The following is an 18,880-nucleotide window of genomic DNA, read 5'->3' as shown; positions in this document are numbered from 1 at the left end:
TTATTTTGCAATAGCTTTAGTAGTTGTTCATTTACTTTCAGTACTTTAAGTTGCAGTTATTTTGGGTACAGTAGTTGCTTAGACTTTAATTTCTTGTCTTTGGTTTAATTACTCTTTTGTGGTTCTTCAGTTGGTTGGTAAGTACTTTTTGGGACAACAGTATAAGTATGGTTGCTTTGTTTTACCTTAATTGCACGTTTCAATTACTTAAGCTCATACTTGTCTATTAATATATATATATATATAAAAAAAAAAAAAAAACACACACACACAAAATTCTTTTTGGGAACTTAACTGAAAAATTTTTCTGGATGAAGCAATTTCATGATTCAAGCTTTCAATGAGCAGTGTTTTCTGATCTGGAAATTTACATTGTTGCACAAGTGGTTGTACATGGTTGATTTTAATTGTGTGCCTCAAGTTTGTTCAAGTGAAGTTGAAACGAGTCTTAAGTTGTTGATGTCTAGGGCACTTAACCAAGCCGTGTGAGTGAGTGAGCCAAACAGTTGAAATCTAATCTCTGAGAGTCATCACTGGTTCATGCGGTCAGTTTTGTTTGAGTCTCCCATGAGTTGTAGTTAAGCTAGCCTGGAATGCATTAAGGCAATTGTTTTACTTAGCCAGGAACCAAATAGCCAACCCTTGAATTATATTTGATCTTTAATCAGCAAATGTGAGCCTAAACAGAACCCCTAAGCTTAAGAAGAAAAACCATGATTGTCCCTAGCCTTTTTGGTAAGAGACATTCTCATGAAACAAGTGGGATTTGAACCAAGTTGGGGGTAGCTTGCATGAAGAAATCATTGGTTGGAGCTGAGTTGTACAGGCAAAGTTTGTTTCTTGGGTGAATCAATTACTTGATGTTAAAAAAAAAAAAAAAAAAAAAAAAAAAAAAAGAGATAAAAATTTCAAGAGTTAATTTTATGCTCAAAGTTCCTTGTTACCAGTTCATCAAATTGTAAATAGTCTAAAAGGGAAGGAACTAACAAACTTAATCAAAAGAGGGATGAAACAAAAAAAAGAGTCAAGAGAGTTTAAACTAGTGCAGGAATTTGGAATTAACCCATATGAGTGAGAATGTCTCTTGTCAAACAGGCCTTCAGATTCCCAAAGAAAAACCAAATCTCTGATAGCCAGGCCACACTACAACCCTCTTAAGTCCTTAGTGATCCTTGTGTAGTCTTAACAATAGATTTGTGGGAGACGAATAACAAAACAGACTTAGCATGTTTTAGTGCATGAAATGAGAGAAACACTCACCCTTCACAATATATCATTGAGAGATACACTTTGGTGAGGAATTTTAGTGCTCTTGACTGAAAACAATGGAAGATGAGTGAATATTGCCCTTGAGTGTGCTTGAGGTTTATAATTTTTGTTATCATGTGGGCACCATTTGTTGTAGCATGTACTCACTGGATTTGTAAACAAGTTTTCATTGGACTCTTTGAAATCATGTAAGTGCATTAACATATATTTTTTGGGTGAAACTTTTAGTGATTCACCGGATAGAGATAAGTTAGTGATATTATACTCTCAATTAAGACCTTTTGTTTGAGGACAAACAAATTTCCAAGTTGGGGGTAGCTTGATAAGTGTCTAATTAAGCTTGATTTAACAACCATTTGAGACACTTATCTAGCACATTTTGTGTACATATCAACATTATTTTGATCTATATATGCTTAGAATCAAAGAGGTATTTTGATTGTGCAAGTACATGGAATGATGAAGCTTTTGATCCATTTTGGTGTGCATTTTGTAGGTTTTGGAACCTGGAGAAGACTGGCTCAGCCATTCTAAAGCGCCCAGCGGATTAGCTTGTGCTGGAGAAGGAGTGCTCTCTGCCTCAAATCCGCTCAGCCACTCAAATCCGCTCAGCGGATTTCATCCAGGAACAAGGGGTGCTCTCTGCCTCTAAAGCGCTCAGCGGATCTAAGGCGCTCAGCCATTGAGATTTCTTCAGGGTGAAGAATTCTCAATCCGCTCAGCCGTTCCAAGGCGCTGAGCGGATTTATCTTTTTAGTGTTACCCTGTTTTCATATATATTAAAAGGAGGAGAGAGAAAAGTGGGAATTAGGCTGCACGAAAGAAAAGAAACAGAGGGGGGAGAGAAACAGAGTGCTCTGGAGCTCGTGGGAACGCGAATCTTCAAGGGATCTTCTTCTTCTTCTACCTCTCAACCTGGGTTTTGGTGATTTCTTGTAATATGGAGAGCTAATCTCCAGGGTTGGGATAGATGTAATCATCAAACTCCTATGTATTCTCTTTGATTCATATATATATATCATCCATTACTTGATGTTAGTGATTTCTTCCTGTTCTTAATGCTTTGATAAACTGATCACTTATCCATGCTTTTGGGGTTTGGGATTCGGTCGGAAGACGTCTTGCAAGCCTAGACTTGGAACGAATCACCTATTAGTTTTGAGATCCAGGAATGGTCTTGAGATTAATAGTTAATTCAAGTTCTAGTTCTTAATGCGGGATGTTTAATTAAATGAAGTGAGGGATCATTCATTAAGTTAGATATCTTAGAATTTCTTATGCCAAGGGATTGGGTTGGAATGAATTTAGTGAACTTAATGACAATGGGTAATGGAACTTTTGAAAAGAATCAATAGGAATGCATAGGAGGGAGATTGATGAAGTCAAATCCCAACTGTTTCTTATATCTGTTTTTCTTCAAATCAACTTACCTTGTGGTTTCCTTTTAAATTTGGAAAATCATCCATAAAAACCTGAACATGTGCAATTATTCCAGTTTTCACATTATAAGTATCCATTAATATCATAGAAATCTGAGTTATCTCACAAGTCCCTGAGGTTCGACAACCTTTTATTTATACTACAGAGACTTGGGTGCGCTTGCCTATTAAAAATCCGAACAACCGACTAATCCTATAGGTGACTTAATTATGTTAGTTGATATCATGGTAAACTCACACCTAAATTATTATAACCTAACATGAATACTAGACTTCTTAATTTAAGCGACAACATTTAAGAAATCATTTTTTAAGGTTTGGTATCCCAGTTGTTGATCTATAGTTGGATTGAAAATATTGGGTAGTTGGATCAATAAGGTCAAATCATTTAAATTGTTCATCTAAGTTCTAAGATATTTTCTAGTTGAAATGTGTGACGATACATATAGTTGTTGTATTGTATATATGATGTGTTGATTAAGTTGTATTGTTACTGAATTACTATGAATTGTATTGAGGTATTATTATTGTGTTTAAACATGTATTGAGTTGAAAAGTTATGAGCTGACAGTGCGTTGAATTGTATTGAATTGATTATGTTGATTTGATGGGTCATCATATTAAAACAGAAGTTTTTACTAAAAATAGTTGACCATCTTCTTTTACATATAGTAGTCACTTGGTGAACCATTTTGCTTTCTTTTTTGTATGAGTTACATAATTTCACACTTTTTCATAATTTATATAAATATTTCTCAACTATATTAAACTATCTTATTTTATTTATATATTTATTTTTAATTGCCTATCCATTTTAATTTAAAAATAACCTTATATTTTAATTATATATATTTTTAAAAAGTATATTTAAATTATTATTTTTTCTAATTTTAATTATAATACAATTTAAAAGTTTTTAAATATTTATTTATTATAAACTATAATTGTGTAAAAATAAATATTTATCATGTTGAATGGACGTTATAAACATGTAATTTCTAATGAACAACTGCACGCTAAACTAGTCAATTGGATGTAGTATTTTTTAATGGCATATATCATTTATTGAAAATATTTTTGTGAGTTTGATAAAATACTATAAATGATAAATAAATAAAAATTGTTCAAATATTTAATATATACCTACGTACTCATAACCGATAGTCTAATACTCGAGGGTACGTATTGGATTGAGTTAAAAGAACCCGTGTATCAATCGATTTACGTATTAGTCGGTTTATCCATTGGGTTTGGAGATAAATATAACAAGGTTGAAACATATTTTTATAATATATAAATAAAGAAGTTTTGATTTTATTTTTTATAATTTTTTTTTAAATTTAAAGATATTGTTTTAATTTTTATTAGTATATAATTATTTTAACTATTTATTTTTTATTAAAATATTAAATGATCATTTCAGATGTTACTTATAATTATTAATAATATTATATTTATATGTGATAATTTAATTTTTATAAATTTTCAAAATAAATATTATTTGTTTATTTTTTAAAAATTATTAGAGACCATAAATAATATTTTTAGATTTAGAGTAATAAAAATTAAAGAAAAACATTTTTCAAAGATAAAAAATAACAAAAATTATTTATTTAAAAAATCATATTTATAAATTTTAGAAAGATAAAAAAAATCCAAAACAATCACTAATTTTATAAAATTTATGTAACAATTCAATATATTGGAATAAGAAGGATCCAATGATTTGTATAAGTGTGGGACTGTACGATTGGAAATTACTCAAAGAAATTATTTAATATTATTTATATGAATAATATGTATTTACTTTTTTACAACTCATCACTTAAGAACTCTAAAGTTAAACGTGTTTAACTTTTAGTCATTTAATTAGGAATGAGTGTTATTTTGATGATTTTTTTCATAAAATGTGTGATTGAGTATAAAATATATGAAAAAATGTTTTGATTTCGAGATAATCGTTGATCTTGAAAATGACTAGAAATCTCATAAATAACTATTTAAAGGGGTCTTGATTGTTCGAAAAATTTTGACCAATAAATAAATATATAATCATATAAAATGAAATGTGAAATAAAATTATTAGATATATGCTTGAATTATAGTTAAAAAATTAAGTTGAATAAAATTAATTTACTTTTTTAAATCAACTTTAAAATAAAAGCAACATTTTTCAAGCCTTTGATTCAACTGAACTTTGCTTATAATTTACATTTGAAGAAATAGAAGGAAAAAAATTCAAACAAATAAGTACTACATTCAACATCAGCTATCTAAATAATTAAATATAAACTTATGGTGTACTCAGGATCAAAATCTTCTGTCTCCAATTCCTGTCTCCAAATCATGTTTCCCCAATCATAAATTGCCACGTCATTATATTTATTTTTTATTTTTATTTTTAAAAAATGTAACTAATTTGTTACAGTTTTTTCTTTACCAAAGAGAAGAAAAAAGCATATGTAGCCTTCTTCCTCCTCCACCGCCGCCGCCGCGCTCCCTCCGTCGCCGCCCACGACAAGGCCTCCGAATCGGACAGCCTCCGCCTCTTCCCGCCCTCCGACGTCGCCGAAACGAAACCCCCGCAGCAGCGGTGGAGGAGGAAGAAACTCTCTCACTTAATTCATGATGGATGTGGCTGTGACGACGCAGGAGGTCACATAAACCCCGCGGTGATGTTTGGGTTGTTTCTAGCGAGGAAGGTGTCGCTGGTGAGAGCGATTACTGTAACAAATTGGTTATATTTTTTAAAAATAAAAATAAAAATTAAATATAATGACGTGATAATTTATGATTGGAGGGACAGGATTTGGGGACAGGAGTTGGAGACACAATATTTTGATCCGTGTACTCAGATGGCCGATAGAATCTAAATACACGATTATTTCATATAATAATTAAGGCAAATGCAATGACTTTTCTGTTTTGTTTCTCTAACTCGTAACTACACGATTCTATAATCCAAGTTGTCTAAATGTCTAGATAAGTATGGACTTTTTAAAAAATTGACTAATGCATATTCGTGTGACTTCATGCCGTACTTCATTTCGAATGATACCATATATATATAATATATATATAATGTTAAAAAATATTTATCACATTATCACATAAATTATTATATATAATAATTTTTTTTATAATAACTATTATTATAATTAAAGTAAATTAGACATTTATCACTTTATGCATTTTAAAACAAATAAAAGATTAATTAAAATTAAATAATAGTTGACGATTAATAATTAAAAAATTTGAACAATTTTAAGTAATTATTCCTTTATAAGAATTCCTTTATTGCAATGAAACAATTAAAAAATTATTTATAAGAAACAAAGACTCGCCACCAAAACTTATTTCAGAAAAAACATTAAAAAAGAAAAACTCTTGAAAATTTAGTACTCATTAAGCGCATGAATTGATTGACTGATGATTGTTTTGGTTTAATTATGATTCTCAAATTTGGGGGAGTGCGCAGGATTATCTCACATTCAATAACAATGTGTTATAAGAAATACTTGGATTCATTCCCAACCTTTTAGAACCCAAAAAACAAGAATTTGTATTATAAGAAATACGTGGATTCATTCCCAACCTTTTAAAACCCAAAATCAATTTTTTTTTTCTCCCATGTTCTATTTAAGGTAATTCTTAATTAAAATCAATTGACATTTTTTTAATGAATTATGTTACATGAATTTGGGTTCCTCATGGCCCTGAAATACACGTAGGAATAAGAATCAAACCATTTGGCAATTTTCTTTTTCATAAACTAATTTTTATTTTAAACATATAACATCAATATATTGAATTGATTTCTTTTTTATTTTCAAAGGGTTAAAAGTTACCATGATTTTATACATTTAATTGAAAGAAATTGTAGTAGAATGAGCCTAAAAGATGTTAATACTTTTGTATAAACTAACAAATGACTCGAACTAAATGTTTAATTTAAGTAATTAATTAGAGCTTCTTTAATGATAGAACTGATTGTGATTTTTTAATGTAATTTTTACGGATCCCTTGATGTCATGTATTATGAACTTTTTTTCTTTTTTTTCTTTTTTTCTTTAATGAACTTAACATGATTTCTAATTCATTTTATGTGGATTTCACAATTAATTCACTTTTTTCTCCTCAAAACTCAATTATTATGAATTCTTACATAAAAACTAGTTTTACACATCAAAATCATGTTATTACTCTCCAATAGTAAAAAAAATAAAAATCGATTCTTATTTTAAGAACTCATAAAAATTCTCATTAAAGTTGATTAATATAAGAATTGACTTTTGTAAATTTTACCAAAAATGTATTCTAACGTAGATAAAACAGTGTAAAAGTCGTTATTACATAAAAATTAATTTTCATTGATAAAAATATTTATACTATTCTCACTTAAATTAAAAATAAAAAAACGTGGGAGTCCATTAAATAAATTAATAACTCAAGTTAAGTTTTTTATTCAATTTTTTTTATTAAATTTGAAGTGAGATTAAATTAAGGGACCTGCAACAAAATAGATTCAAAATCTAAAATAAATTATACCGGAGATGTTCTAGCAACTCTATTTATTATTATTGTTTTAAAAAATAGAAACTAGAAAAGTTTGGGATGATGAAGTCGTCATATTAGATAATAGATACATTCCCCCAAAATATAAGATTCTCGTAATAATTTAAAGTCTTAAACAAAAAAAAAAAATCTAAAATAGTAATCACCAACAATATTTTTAAAAATACTTAATTTTGATTAGGTGGTAACTAATATTAATTAAAATAATAATTTGATTAACTTATTCTTAGTTTAAAAATTAATTAAACTTGTGCATTAAATTTATTTAATTTTCTTGTTACTTAAAGATTTTCTTTTTTATTTTATAAAATGGTTTGTGGTTACTTAGAAAATATTTAATATCGATCAAAGAGATCCTTGATAATAATAAAGTAAAATAAAACAAAATAAGATAAAGCTCACAGCATTCAAGCGTCAGAAAAAGAAATATATGGCTACAAAACAAGCACTTTTTATGTAAAACTTTTTTAGTTTAATTTTAGGAAATCAAATGCATGTTATTATTTATTTATTTTAAAAATATATTTGCATTATTGTTATTTATATAAAACAAATAATGAAATATAGAATAATACTATTTTAGCAGGCCACAACCAAAACACATTAGAAAAGAACATGTGATTGGGAACAGTGAAGGACGTAAATACCTTTCAGCTCATGGCTCCATTAATTATATACCCGATTCATGTCATTCCAAATTTGCCACAACCAGCATCGACCAACCATTTAAAAGACATTATTTATTATTAATAAATCATGAAAAATTCTTGTTGGCCATTATTACTCAATATGAGATATAATATAATATAATGGTAAATTTAAACCCTCCCTCAAAGATTATTTGGGCTTCGAGATAGGTTGGGCCACTGACATTGCTACCGGTCGGAAAAAGGGCCTTGTCCTCAAGGCCGTGGGGTGGTTAAGTTGTGAACGTGCTAATGGTTCAAGTAAGGGTGTTCAAAAGTAGATCAATTGGATGATCTGAATTAAATTAATTAAATTATTTTTTTTTTTTTCTAATTCAGGTTGTACACGAGCTGAATTAATTAAAATCTGACTTATTTTACTTCGTATAAACTCTAATCATACGTTAATTTTTTTTAGTAAATTAAAACATCCTGTAGTAAAAAATTAAAGATTAAACCCTAAATCCTAACAAATATTTTGATAAATAGTTTTATTTTATAAAAAAGTACAGTGTTACCTGAGCCTCGTACAGGTTATGTCAAATGTTCCTATCAAGCAGCTTGATTTATTCAACTTAACTTTATTTTCATCTTTTAGTTTTTACAATATGAGTGCATAGTTAATGTCGTGAAAATATTCCTCAATGGTTAACCTTTTGTCTTTACTAATTTGTTAGTATTTGTAATAATCGTACTTAACTCTTATTTTATTTTATTTTATTTATAATATAATATATAAGTTAGAGTCAGGCTGCAGAATTGAAAACACAAAGGAACAGAAGAGTGTCATTCAGCTCTCACGAGGCGATCATATTTCTAACTCTTTCAATTCCAGGAAACCCACCCTTCTTTGCAATCAGGTAAATTTATCACCTTTTCTATTTTTCTCACTACCCTTTTAGTTTTTCACTCTGTTTTTTTATTTTATTTTTAGTTGGGAACGATGATTGTTCTCTTTTGTTGAGTCATCATCACTTTGCTCTTTTTTCATTTTTTACATAATATGCAGTTGCTGACTTTGCGGTGAGAGAAAAGTGTTCGGAATTTCCCTAGGTTTCTGTGAATATGGCGAATAACTTAGCGCAACTGGTGGGTTCAGAAATACATGGATTCCACACATTGCAAGGTTCGTACTTCACTGTTGGTCTTTCAATTATGCATATGTTTATTTTGATCAAGTGTCTAAGACTAAGATGTAGTTTTTGTTTCTTGTCAGTGAATAATTAATTTCGTATCTCATTTAGCGGTTAGGGTAGATCATATTAATGTTATGAGTTGTACTAGATTTCAAACATAATGTCCTACTCCTAATTTTAATTGAAATTTTACACCAGCTGGTCCCCAGGTTTGATAAATGACCTAGGAAGTCTACTTTTGCAAGAATGTTGGCTTGTGTTAGGCTATGTCAAAATGAAACTAATGGAAGGATTAAGATTAACCATCTCAGTTTTTTTTTGTATTCTGAAATATTTTCTTATTTATGCCCCAGATTTGGATATGCAGAGCATTAAGGAGGAAGCAAGAACAAGATGGCTCCGTCCCAATGAGATTCATGCCATGCTTTGTAATTACAAGTATTTTACCATTAATGTCAAGCCAGTGAATTTGCCAAAAAGTAATTATCAATTAGCAGTAATTTGGTGTTTGTGAAATGGACATGCATCATATCCATTCTGCTCTATTGTGTATTTTCCTATAGACAATTTGTCATCTCACCATATTCATTCCTGTCCTTATTGCCTGCATAGGCTAAGTTCCCTAAAACATTTACCTACTGGTAGTAAGCAATTCCATGATAATCATACTTTGGAACTGTTATGATTTCTAGCTTGTTTTATAAATTTTGTGAGCTACTATGCTAGTTAATTATTGGTTTATAAATTTATTTTTTAAAATTATTTTGTTTGAATATTCTATTGCTAGGAGGATATATTTTCCTCTAATCTTGTGGTAATCTTCTGCTTTTACTTTAATAAATTTTTTCTGTCATAAAAAAAATCATTTGTGTATCCGATATAATTTAGATTCGTTATTTTGCATCCAAATATTAAGTTTTCACTATTAATAGTTAGACAATGTCAAATCTCCACTGAAAATATTCCAATTGTTATTGTTGTTTTGTTGTTGTTGTTATTATTATTATTTTGTGTAAACAGGTGGTACTATTGTATTATTTGACCGCAAGATGCTTAGGAACTTCCGAAAAGATGGGCACAACTGGAAAAAGAAAAAGGATGGGAAAACAGTTAAAGAAGCTCATGAGCACTTAAAAGTGAGGATTTTCATATTCTTGGGTGTTTTTATTCATGTTAATTTGAATTTTATTTGAAAATACACTCTTTAACAGACTGTAGATGGGATATTTTATCATTATTTTATTAATGGGGAATTGAACGAATTAAACACTGATAACATGATGAGAGGGTTTAGCAAGTAGCTTGACAAGCATTATATGTGGTTATATCTTGAAAGACATAAGGCTTCTAGTGATCAGTTTTCTATTTTACGGTTTTTTTGATGCTGTTCCATACTTCCATTCTCCGTGCTTTGTCCTTAAGAAGTAGTTTTGCTTTTTGGGTCTTCTGTTAGATCTCAGTGTGGAACTAATAGGCGATGTTTAATTTGTACAATGACCCAGTCACATATCTATCATTCTTTCTGGGCAGTATTTGGGATATAGATCAGTTTCTGGCTTTCTGCTCTTATTTTTATTATCAAATTTAGTGTTTATTATGTATGATCATAATTCCTTCCTCCAGTTTGTGTTATTATTCATTAGAATCATATCTGATTTTTGACATTCTTTCTGGTCATTTTTTTCTTTTTCCCACCCATCAGGTTGGTAACGAAGAAAGGATCCATGTATATTATGCACATGGCCAAGATAACCCAAATTTTGTCCGTAGGTGTTATTGGCTGCTTGATAAGTATGCATATCAATTGTCTCTTAAAGCTCCAATTCCAAAATTTTATGCTCATTCATACTGCTGAATTATGTTGTATTATGGTGCTTATGTTATTCTTGTATAAATTTTTAAAGATAAAATTAAAATAAGTTTGCCAATAACAATGTGACTTAAAATTGTTTTCACTGTTTTCTTTTCAGGAGTATGGAACACATAGTTCTTGTTCATTACCGTGAAACACAGGAGGTTGTGTTCAGTTGTACACCATTTACTCTATATTTTCCCTTTCAAAAGTTCAATTTAACCTCACAAACCATGATTTATGTGTGTCGTGCTTATGTTGTTTTGTCTGGAAGAAAGACCATATATACATATATAATCATTAGTCAGTTTGTGTTTTACTGATCCTTATGTCTGGGTAAAACATGATTATGTATATAAGAAAATTTTCTTTTACTGAAATGTTTTTTCAGTTGGTCTGGATAGAAACTTCATTTGATTTCTGTTTATAGTGGATCGGCTCTTTCATTTTGTGTATTATGAAACAGCTTTATAGCTTTAATTACCATTATATGTGTTTTGAATTTTGAAAGAATATCCAAGTCCAACAATGGATTTGTACCAGAATTGATGATGAATGTAAGCGCCAAAAGTTGATTATAACATAAGACAAGTGTGATAACTATTTCTTTTTCGTCTTTCAAGTCTAGTGTTTCTTTCTTATTTCATATGTTGGACAGTTGCGCAGGGGCATGACAAAATATTAACAGAATCATCACTAGTAGGAGCATGGTAGTTTATTTAGCTTGTATTAAGATGGCCAAGTACAGTTTTATACGTTATGTTGTATTGTATAAAACCCAATTTTTTTTTATGAACTGCTAATGTGAATTGGTTCTTTAAAAGTTGACAGTTTGTCATTGTGATGCTTTGTTTACTTCTACTGCATATAATATACTCTAGTTTCTGTTTACTTAATATTTGCCTAGAGTTGGGGGTCTAATTTTCTCTATTGTATTTTTTTCAACTAAAGGGGGTAAGTAACCCTGTGGCTTTTTTGTGGCAGACGTAATCCATGTGTATATCCCTGGAAAACTTTGTTTGAAAAAAAAAACCAAAGGTTGTTTTCCTAATATTAAAAGTGTTTGTTTATATAAAAGTTATATCACACTCATTGTTTTGTTTCGTTATGTTGAAAACTGCATTTATTTCTCCTGCGTTTCTTTTAGCATTTTAGAATAAAGTTCATTTGTTTTCTCTGTAAACATAAAAAGTCGTTTTTCAAAAAACACACATCAGTGCTAGGATATCATCAGTTAGTTTCTATATGTGAATGACACTTAAAGTGAACACATCTTTATAATTAGAAATAAACTCATGTTTAAGGTGTCATTTGTGCTCTATAACTTGATTGGGAAAATGGATATAACTTGGCTTTGTAACGTTCTTTGGGTTGTGGTTTATGATACAGTTACAAGGTTCTCCTGTCACTCCTGTAAATTCACACTCCAGTTCTGTCTCTGATTCTATTGCACCATGGATTTTATCAGAAGAAATAGATTCAGGGACCACGACTACATATGCTGGTAAGAAATAACTTACATTTTTGTGGTCAATCTTATAGTTATACTTTTGAAATCTATTAATATGAAAGGCTCATGATGCTGTTAAAAATATTTATATTTTAATTTTTAAGATGTTGAGTGTTTGTTTGAAAACAATGAGAGGCAAGATAATGAGTTACAAGAAAAAACATGTGCATGTCTTTATATATTGCACATATATTCCTTTTATCTCATTTTTATTCTTCTCATCTTTCCGGAAGGAAGCAGAAAATAAGTTTTTTTGTTGGTTTATAATGCTGTGTATATCTGGTTGTTTAATTGATGCTTTTATTTTATTAACTAAAATAAAATAGACTAAATAAACTATTAACTGACATAATTTTATTATTTTTTTTAAGTCATGGATACTGTACTTGTCTTTACTTGATAAGGTATATAATTCCATCCTTTCTGGTTTGGACAAAAACAGACGTGAGTGACAATATAAAGGTCAAAAGTCATGAACTCAGACTTCACGAGATTAATACACTTGAATGGGATGACCTAGTGGATGCCAATGATCATAACGCCTCTACTGAGCCTAATGGAGGTAAATGGTAGTTGATTAAAGCACAATCAGTCACTTGTTTAGAGGGTGCCACATTATTTTATCATAACTTTAAATTAACTTTTTACAGGCACGATTCCATATTTTGATCAACAAGATCAAATTTTACTGAATGGCAGTTTCAGCAATGTAAGATAATATTATCTTTCTTTTATCTGTATTCGTTATTCTGGTTTTTGTTGTCCATTTCTCATCTATGTTTTGTGATGGGACAGTTAGTTCTTTGACCCTTTTTTTCTTCTTCTTTTTTAACACGGAAAAATAAATTTATTAGAGAGGAAATGAGTGAAGCACCAGAAAATAACTTGGGGTAGGATAAGATATCCTCTAATATTAAAAAGGGAAAGGACAAGAAAGGAGAAGGATTCAAAGATGCAGCAACGCTGCCCAATCTCTATGCACGTTGGTGGTGGAAACCGGAAACTCTCATGAAATAGCCATGAGCTAATCACCAGAGAGAAGCCAAAAGTACAAACCTATCCTAAAGCAAACCAGAGGTCTAAAAAAATGCAGGCATTCTGCTTCAACCAATAATATCAATGAACAGCAAAAACTGCAGTGTCACAAAACTTTGACCTCCTTATTATTGGTCCTTTGAAATTTATCCCAAGACCATTTCGTCATCTTTAAAGTATATGTAGTAGAGGTTTTATTATATTTCCTAGACTACATATTTATTATATAATAGATGTTCAGGCATTCAACATCCAGGACAGCAGCATTTCATGTGTATTTTTCACTATTAGATTATTGTTATGTTATATATGATGAGGAGTTAAGATGCTGTTTTACCTTTATGATATTTTTTTTCAAATTGCCTGTAATCACATATAAAAATGTCCACAGCCATTTTGAAGAAGAGGCCTTAAAATTATAGTGAGGGCAATGCTTATGTTTACTTTGTATGCCTCATTATATCATTTTCTTTTGCTTCCTCCTCCTTCTCCTCTTTCTTTTTCTTTCATTTTCTGGAGGTACTTTGTAATAGCCACTGCTCTATAATACTTGCTTTGTCACCAGGTAGCCAGCAATCCATCTGCAGGAACTCCTTCTTTTGATAGTCTTACACAGCCAATTGCTGGGAGCAACAGTGTTCCTTACAATTTTGCAGAAAGTGTTAATCTTCAGACGATGGACAATCAAGCAAATCCAAATGAGCAGAGAAATCATACTGTTTCTATAGGTGGTGTTGATTCCTTGGACACTTTGGTCAATGATAGATTGCAAAGTCAGGGCAGCTTTGGAATGTGGGTGAACCACATCATGTCTGATTCACCATGTTCAGTAGATGACCCAACTCGTGAATCATCAGTTTCATCTGTTTATGAACCATATTCATCTCTGGTGGTGGATAGTCAACAATTTTCTCTGCCAGAACAAGTATTTACTATCACTGATGTATCCCCTACAAGTGTATCTTCCACTGAGAAATCAAAGGTTTTCTTTGCCCTTCTCATATATCTTCTTACTAGCAGTTATTTTCTGTTACAAGTATATCTTTCTTTGACTGTTAACTCTAATGTATTATTTGGTTCATTACTTCTAGTTGATTCCTCAGTCTTTTCTTTCAATATTGAATTCCAAAGCATGTAGACTACAAAAATATAAACTCTGAGGGATTTGAATTATCTTTTTTCTTCAATCTAGCCAAAAACATTTTTAGTAGTGTTATGAGTTGCTCTTTGGCTGCAAGCAGTAGCATGTACATCTTCATGTTTATAAATTGTTGCAGAATTTAGCAGAGTACATACTTGCTGCGTGATGAATTCATATGTTTGCTACCTGTATTTGCCATTGTTGCTAGACTTTCTGAATTCCTTTACATGCAGGTTCTGGTGACTGGATTCTTTCATAAGGACTATATGCACCTTTCAAAGTCCAATCTGTTTTGTGTTTGTGGTGATGTTAGCGTTGCTGCAGAAATTGTTCAGGTTGGGGTCTACCGGTGCTGGGTATCACCGCATTCTCCAGGATTTGTGAATCTCTACTTGACCCTTGATGGCCATAAGCCTATTAGCCAAGTTGTTAATTTTGAATATCGCACTCCTGTTTTGCATGATCCTGCAGCTTCAATGGAAGAGAATGACAATTGGAATGAGTTTCGGCTACAAATGAGGCTTGCTTTTTTGCTCTTTGCTAAACAACCGAGCCTTGATGTTTTCTCTAGTAAAGTATCACCTAATAGGCTTAAGGAGGCAAGACAATTCGCCCTCAAAACATCATTTATTTCCAATAGTTGGCAATACTTAATCAAGTCAACTGAAGACAACCAAATTCCCTTTTCACATGCGAAAGATGCCCTATTTGAAATTGCATTGAAAAACAGACTAAGGGAATGGCTTTTGGAAAAAATTATTTTAGGCTGTAAGACTACAGAATATGATGCACATGGCCAAAGTGTAATCCATTTGTGTGCAGTTCTGGGATATACTTGGGCTGTTTCCTTATTTTCATGGTCAGGCTTGTCGCTGGATTTCCGTGATAGATTTGGATGGACAGCTCTTCATTGGGCAGCATATTATGGAAGGTATAATACACTGATGCCCCACTTGTTTAAACCATTAGCCATTCTGTAACTACATACACCTAAAAATCCTTTTCTGACGTGGTTTCACCACTCATGTTCTTTTATGTTTTTCTTTTCCCTACATAAAGCAAGACATTAACACAATCAATGTGAATTTAGCATGAACTTGGGTAAAGTAGGCTGCTTGAACTATGAATGAAAATTTTATTGTATAATTGATTTAAAAATTTGTATCTTCAGGGAGAAAATGGTTGCAACTCTGTTGTCTGTTGGGGCAAAGCCAAATTTGGTCACTGATCCTACTCCACAAAATCCTGGTGGATGCACTGCTGCTGATCTTGCATATATGAGGGGTCATGATGGCTTGGCAGCTTATCTTTCAGAAAAATCTCTAGTTCAGCACTTCAATGACATGAGCTTAGCTGGAAATATCAGTGGTTCGCTGGAAACTAGCACGGATGATCCAGTAAATTCTGCAAACCTTACCGAGGACCAGCAGAACCTGAAAGATACGCTAACTGCTTACCGAACCACTGCTGAGGCAGCAGCCCGCATACATGCTGCATTTAGGGAGCACTCTCTAAAACTGAGAACTAAGGTAGTTATGTCTTCCAATCCAGAGTCTGAAGCACGAGAAATAGTTGCAGCAATGAAGATTCAGCATGCCTTTAGGAACTACGAGACAAAGAAAATGATGGCAGCTGCAGCTCGCATTCAGCATACATTCCGCACGTGGAAGATTCGTAAAGATTTTCTCAACATGCGTCGTCAGGCTATTAAAATCCAAGTAAGAGCTTCTCTTCTAGTTGGCACATATGTTAACAGCAGATTTTGTTCGATAAATTTACTAACATCTATGTTTCAATGCAGTCTGCTTTTCGGTGCTTTCAAGAGCGGAAGCATTATCGCAAAATTCTTTGGTCTGTTAGTGTGGTTGAGAAAGCAGTGCTGCGTTGGCGTTTGAAGAGGAAGGGCTTCCGTGGGCTCCAGGTCAAAACTGTCGAAACAGGAACTGGGGATCAGGATCAACAAAGTGATGTAGAGGAGGAATTCTTTCGGACTGGTAGGAAACAAGCTGAAGAACGTGTCGAGAGATCTGTAGTGCGTGTGCAGGCTATGTTCCGTTCGAAGAAAGCACAAGAAGATTACAGGAGGATGAAATTGGCCCTTAACCAAGCAAAGGTGACAGTTTATTTATACAAGCTAATGGCATATTCTCTAACACTTTTTATTAATGACTGAAATTTATTAGAAATCACAATTGTGGATCTTCTTATTTGATGATACTCACTTATTATTTTATCATTTTTAATAAATTTTAACTAATAATATAGAGTATGTTACTATCGCTCTACTAATTTATACATTTTATTAGTCCTTGGAGGATTTGGTTTTGCATGCTTTTTCACTTATAGAATATTCCTTTGTGCAGCTGGAACGTGAATATGAACAACTTCTTAGTACTGAAGTTGACATGGAACTGAAGACATAGGTTACCCAAAGAGAGTCTTAGTTTTGGGGTGCAGTCTGTTTTTGTATATCCTGTGGATCCTTGTACGTTACCCTTGACCCTTTCAGACTTCCTTAATATCCTAGAATGGGTCATTATATAAGTTTTCATGTGTCGTTGGGCTCTCTATGGTTGAAATCTCTTATGCAAAAATCTAGTCTCAGCGGAAAATCGGTGCCACCCCAATGTTTAAAATACAGAATACTAGAATAGTTTGGCTGCAAACCTGGTCTTTTACCTCAATAGGTCCGAGGCAACCGAAGATCAGCGCAATAACATTTTTTTTTTTAATTTATAGGCGCCAACACATCTTCAATATTAGTCCATATGTACAGACACTTTTTGTTTCTTAAATTATCATATCCAATATCAGTGATCTCTCTAGATTAATGGTTAAAAAGTTGTTCTATGATACTCAGCAAATAACTGTTTTATTTTGGATAAATCTAAATTCAAAACCAATTGTATCAATTATCAGCAGAGCTTGAGACAAGTATGATTGCTGGGGAAAAAAAGAAGCAACATTGTGCATGAACAAATTGGACACATGTCCTCTCTAGTGAAGAGAGAAAGAATGACGGATGATTCAGGATAGGCTCCATTTGGTTAGCAAATAATTGGATCCTCTTCTGCTCTCAGGAGAAAATACAAGAGTGGGAGGACAAAAGGAATGGGGAGAGGATCTGAGTCCTTCGTTAGGTGCATCCCATTTAAAGCTGAACCTTGTGTCTTTGTCTCTCCTCACTGCTCGTGCAGTTGCTGAAGAGTCCCGAGACGAACAAACTCGAGTTACGCTAGGGTGACTTGTTTTGCCTTTGCATAATAAACAAACGTGTTCTTACAAACTTTATATCACAATAATCTTTGAGTATATCATCTCTTAATTAATAACAGCTAGATTTGTATCAGATATGACATAATTGGTAGATAGTTTGCTCCTTCAAAATCAATAAGTGACTTATTTTTTTGCGAGAGCAGTGGATATAAATCAATAAATTTCACATAAATAATCAAAATTAATATATAAAAGTCGTGTTTTTCTTAAATAGTCGTATTCAAATAATCATTAAATAATTGAAAATCAATATATTTTTGTATGGTTATCGTTTCCGATAAAACTAGCCTTCTCATTTTGTACATTACCTTATGCAAGTCACTTCCACACATTTGAATGAAGACATATCAAATGATATGGCTATTTTTTATGAGAATGAAGGAAATAAATGTTGATTATTAAATCTTACAACAATGATTAGGATTAAGATATAAAAATTATAACTTTTTTTTATATGATTAAAATTTACTCATGACATTTAAAAAAAAAATAATTAATATCATTTGATGCATATCTATATGAATAATAAGTACACTCCAAATAAACTTTACACTTTTTAGGAAAAAAAAAGAACGAACCTCAGAATCAAGTTTTGAGTGCTAATATGTTCATAATCCAACTATTCAAAATAGTGGAATCAAAGACAAAACCCAACAAATAAGTTTTTTCTACAAATCACACGAATAAGCAATTGATTTACGTGGAAGCCCTTACAGTGTTAAAAGAATATATAGAACTTGTTTAGGTTTAAGTTTAAAGTATTTTTGAAATATTTTCTACCAAAATGAAAAATATTTTTTAATAGAGAAATTTTCAAAAACCCTTTTAAACTTGTATCTAAATAAATTCATAATCTATTTGAGTTAATCTGGAGCTACACTCCCTTGAACATCTTTCAAGTCAAGTTTCTTAGAGTTGAGATTCAGAAAAGAGGACCAACAATTATCTTCATCATCATTGA

At 31.5% G+C, this 18,880-nt stretch overlaps 1 protein-coding gene across 3 annotated transcripts; it reads left to right on the top strand.

Moving 5' to 3' along the window:
- Window positions 1-8,676: 8,676 nt before the first annotated feature.
- LOC109807813 (calmodulin-binding transcription activator 5) lies at window positions 8,677-17,484 on the top strand. 3 transcript variants are annotated; one of them, XM_020370456.3, is made up of 14 exons: window positions 8,677-8,829; window positions 8,979-9,095; window positions 9,459-9,533; window positions 10,126-10,241; window positions 10,808-10,896; window positions 11,076-11,121; window positions 12,347-12,461; window positions 12,910-13,029; window positions 13,118-13,176; window positions 14,068-14,484; window positions 14,877-15,574; window positions 15,815-16,361; window positions 16,445-16,756; window positions 17,007-17,484. In XM_020370456.3, the coding sequence occupies exons 2-14, from the start codon at window positions 9,035-9,037 to the stop codon at window positions 17,064-17,066; spliced, it is 2,715 nt and encodes a 904-aa protein (XP_020226045.1). In that variant the 5' UTR covers window positions 8,677-8,829; window positions 8,979-9,034; the 3' UTR covers window positions 17,067-17,484. The 3 variants fall into 3 exon arrangements, with proteins under 3 accessions (XP_020226045.1, XP_020226046.1, XP_020226044.1); XM_020370457.3 differs by having other exon boundaries at window positions 9,459-9,543; XM_020370455.3 differs by having other exon boundaries at window positions 9,459-9,584.
- The last annotated feature ends 1,396 nt before the right edge of the window (window positions 17,485-18,880 follow it).

Source organism: Cajanus cajan, chromosome 5, assembly GCF_000230855.2.
Source record: "Cajanus cajan strain Asha chromosome 5, NIPB_CcT2T_4, whole genome shotgun sequence".
NCBI classification, from domain to species: Eukaryota; Viridiplantae; Streptophyta; class Magnoliopsida; order Fabales; family Fabaceae; genus Cajanus; species Cajanus cajan.
Note: the sequence above shows the minus strand (reverse complement) of the source record. Positions and strands in the feature narration are given on the sequence as shown.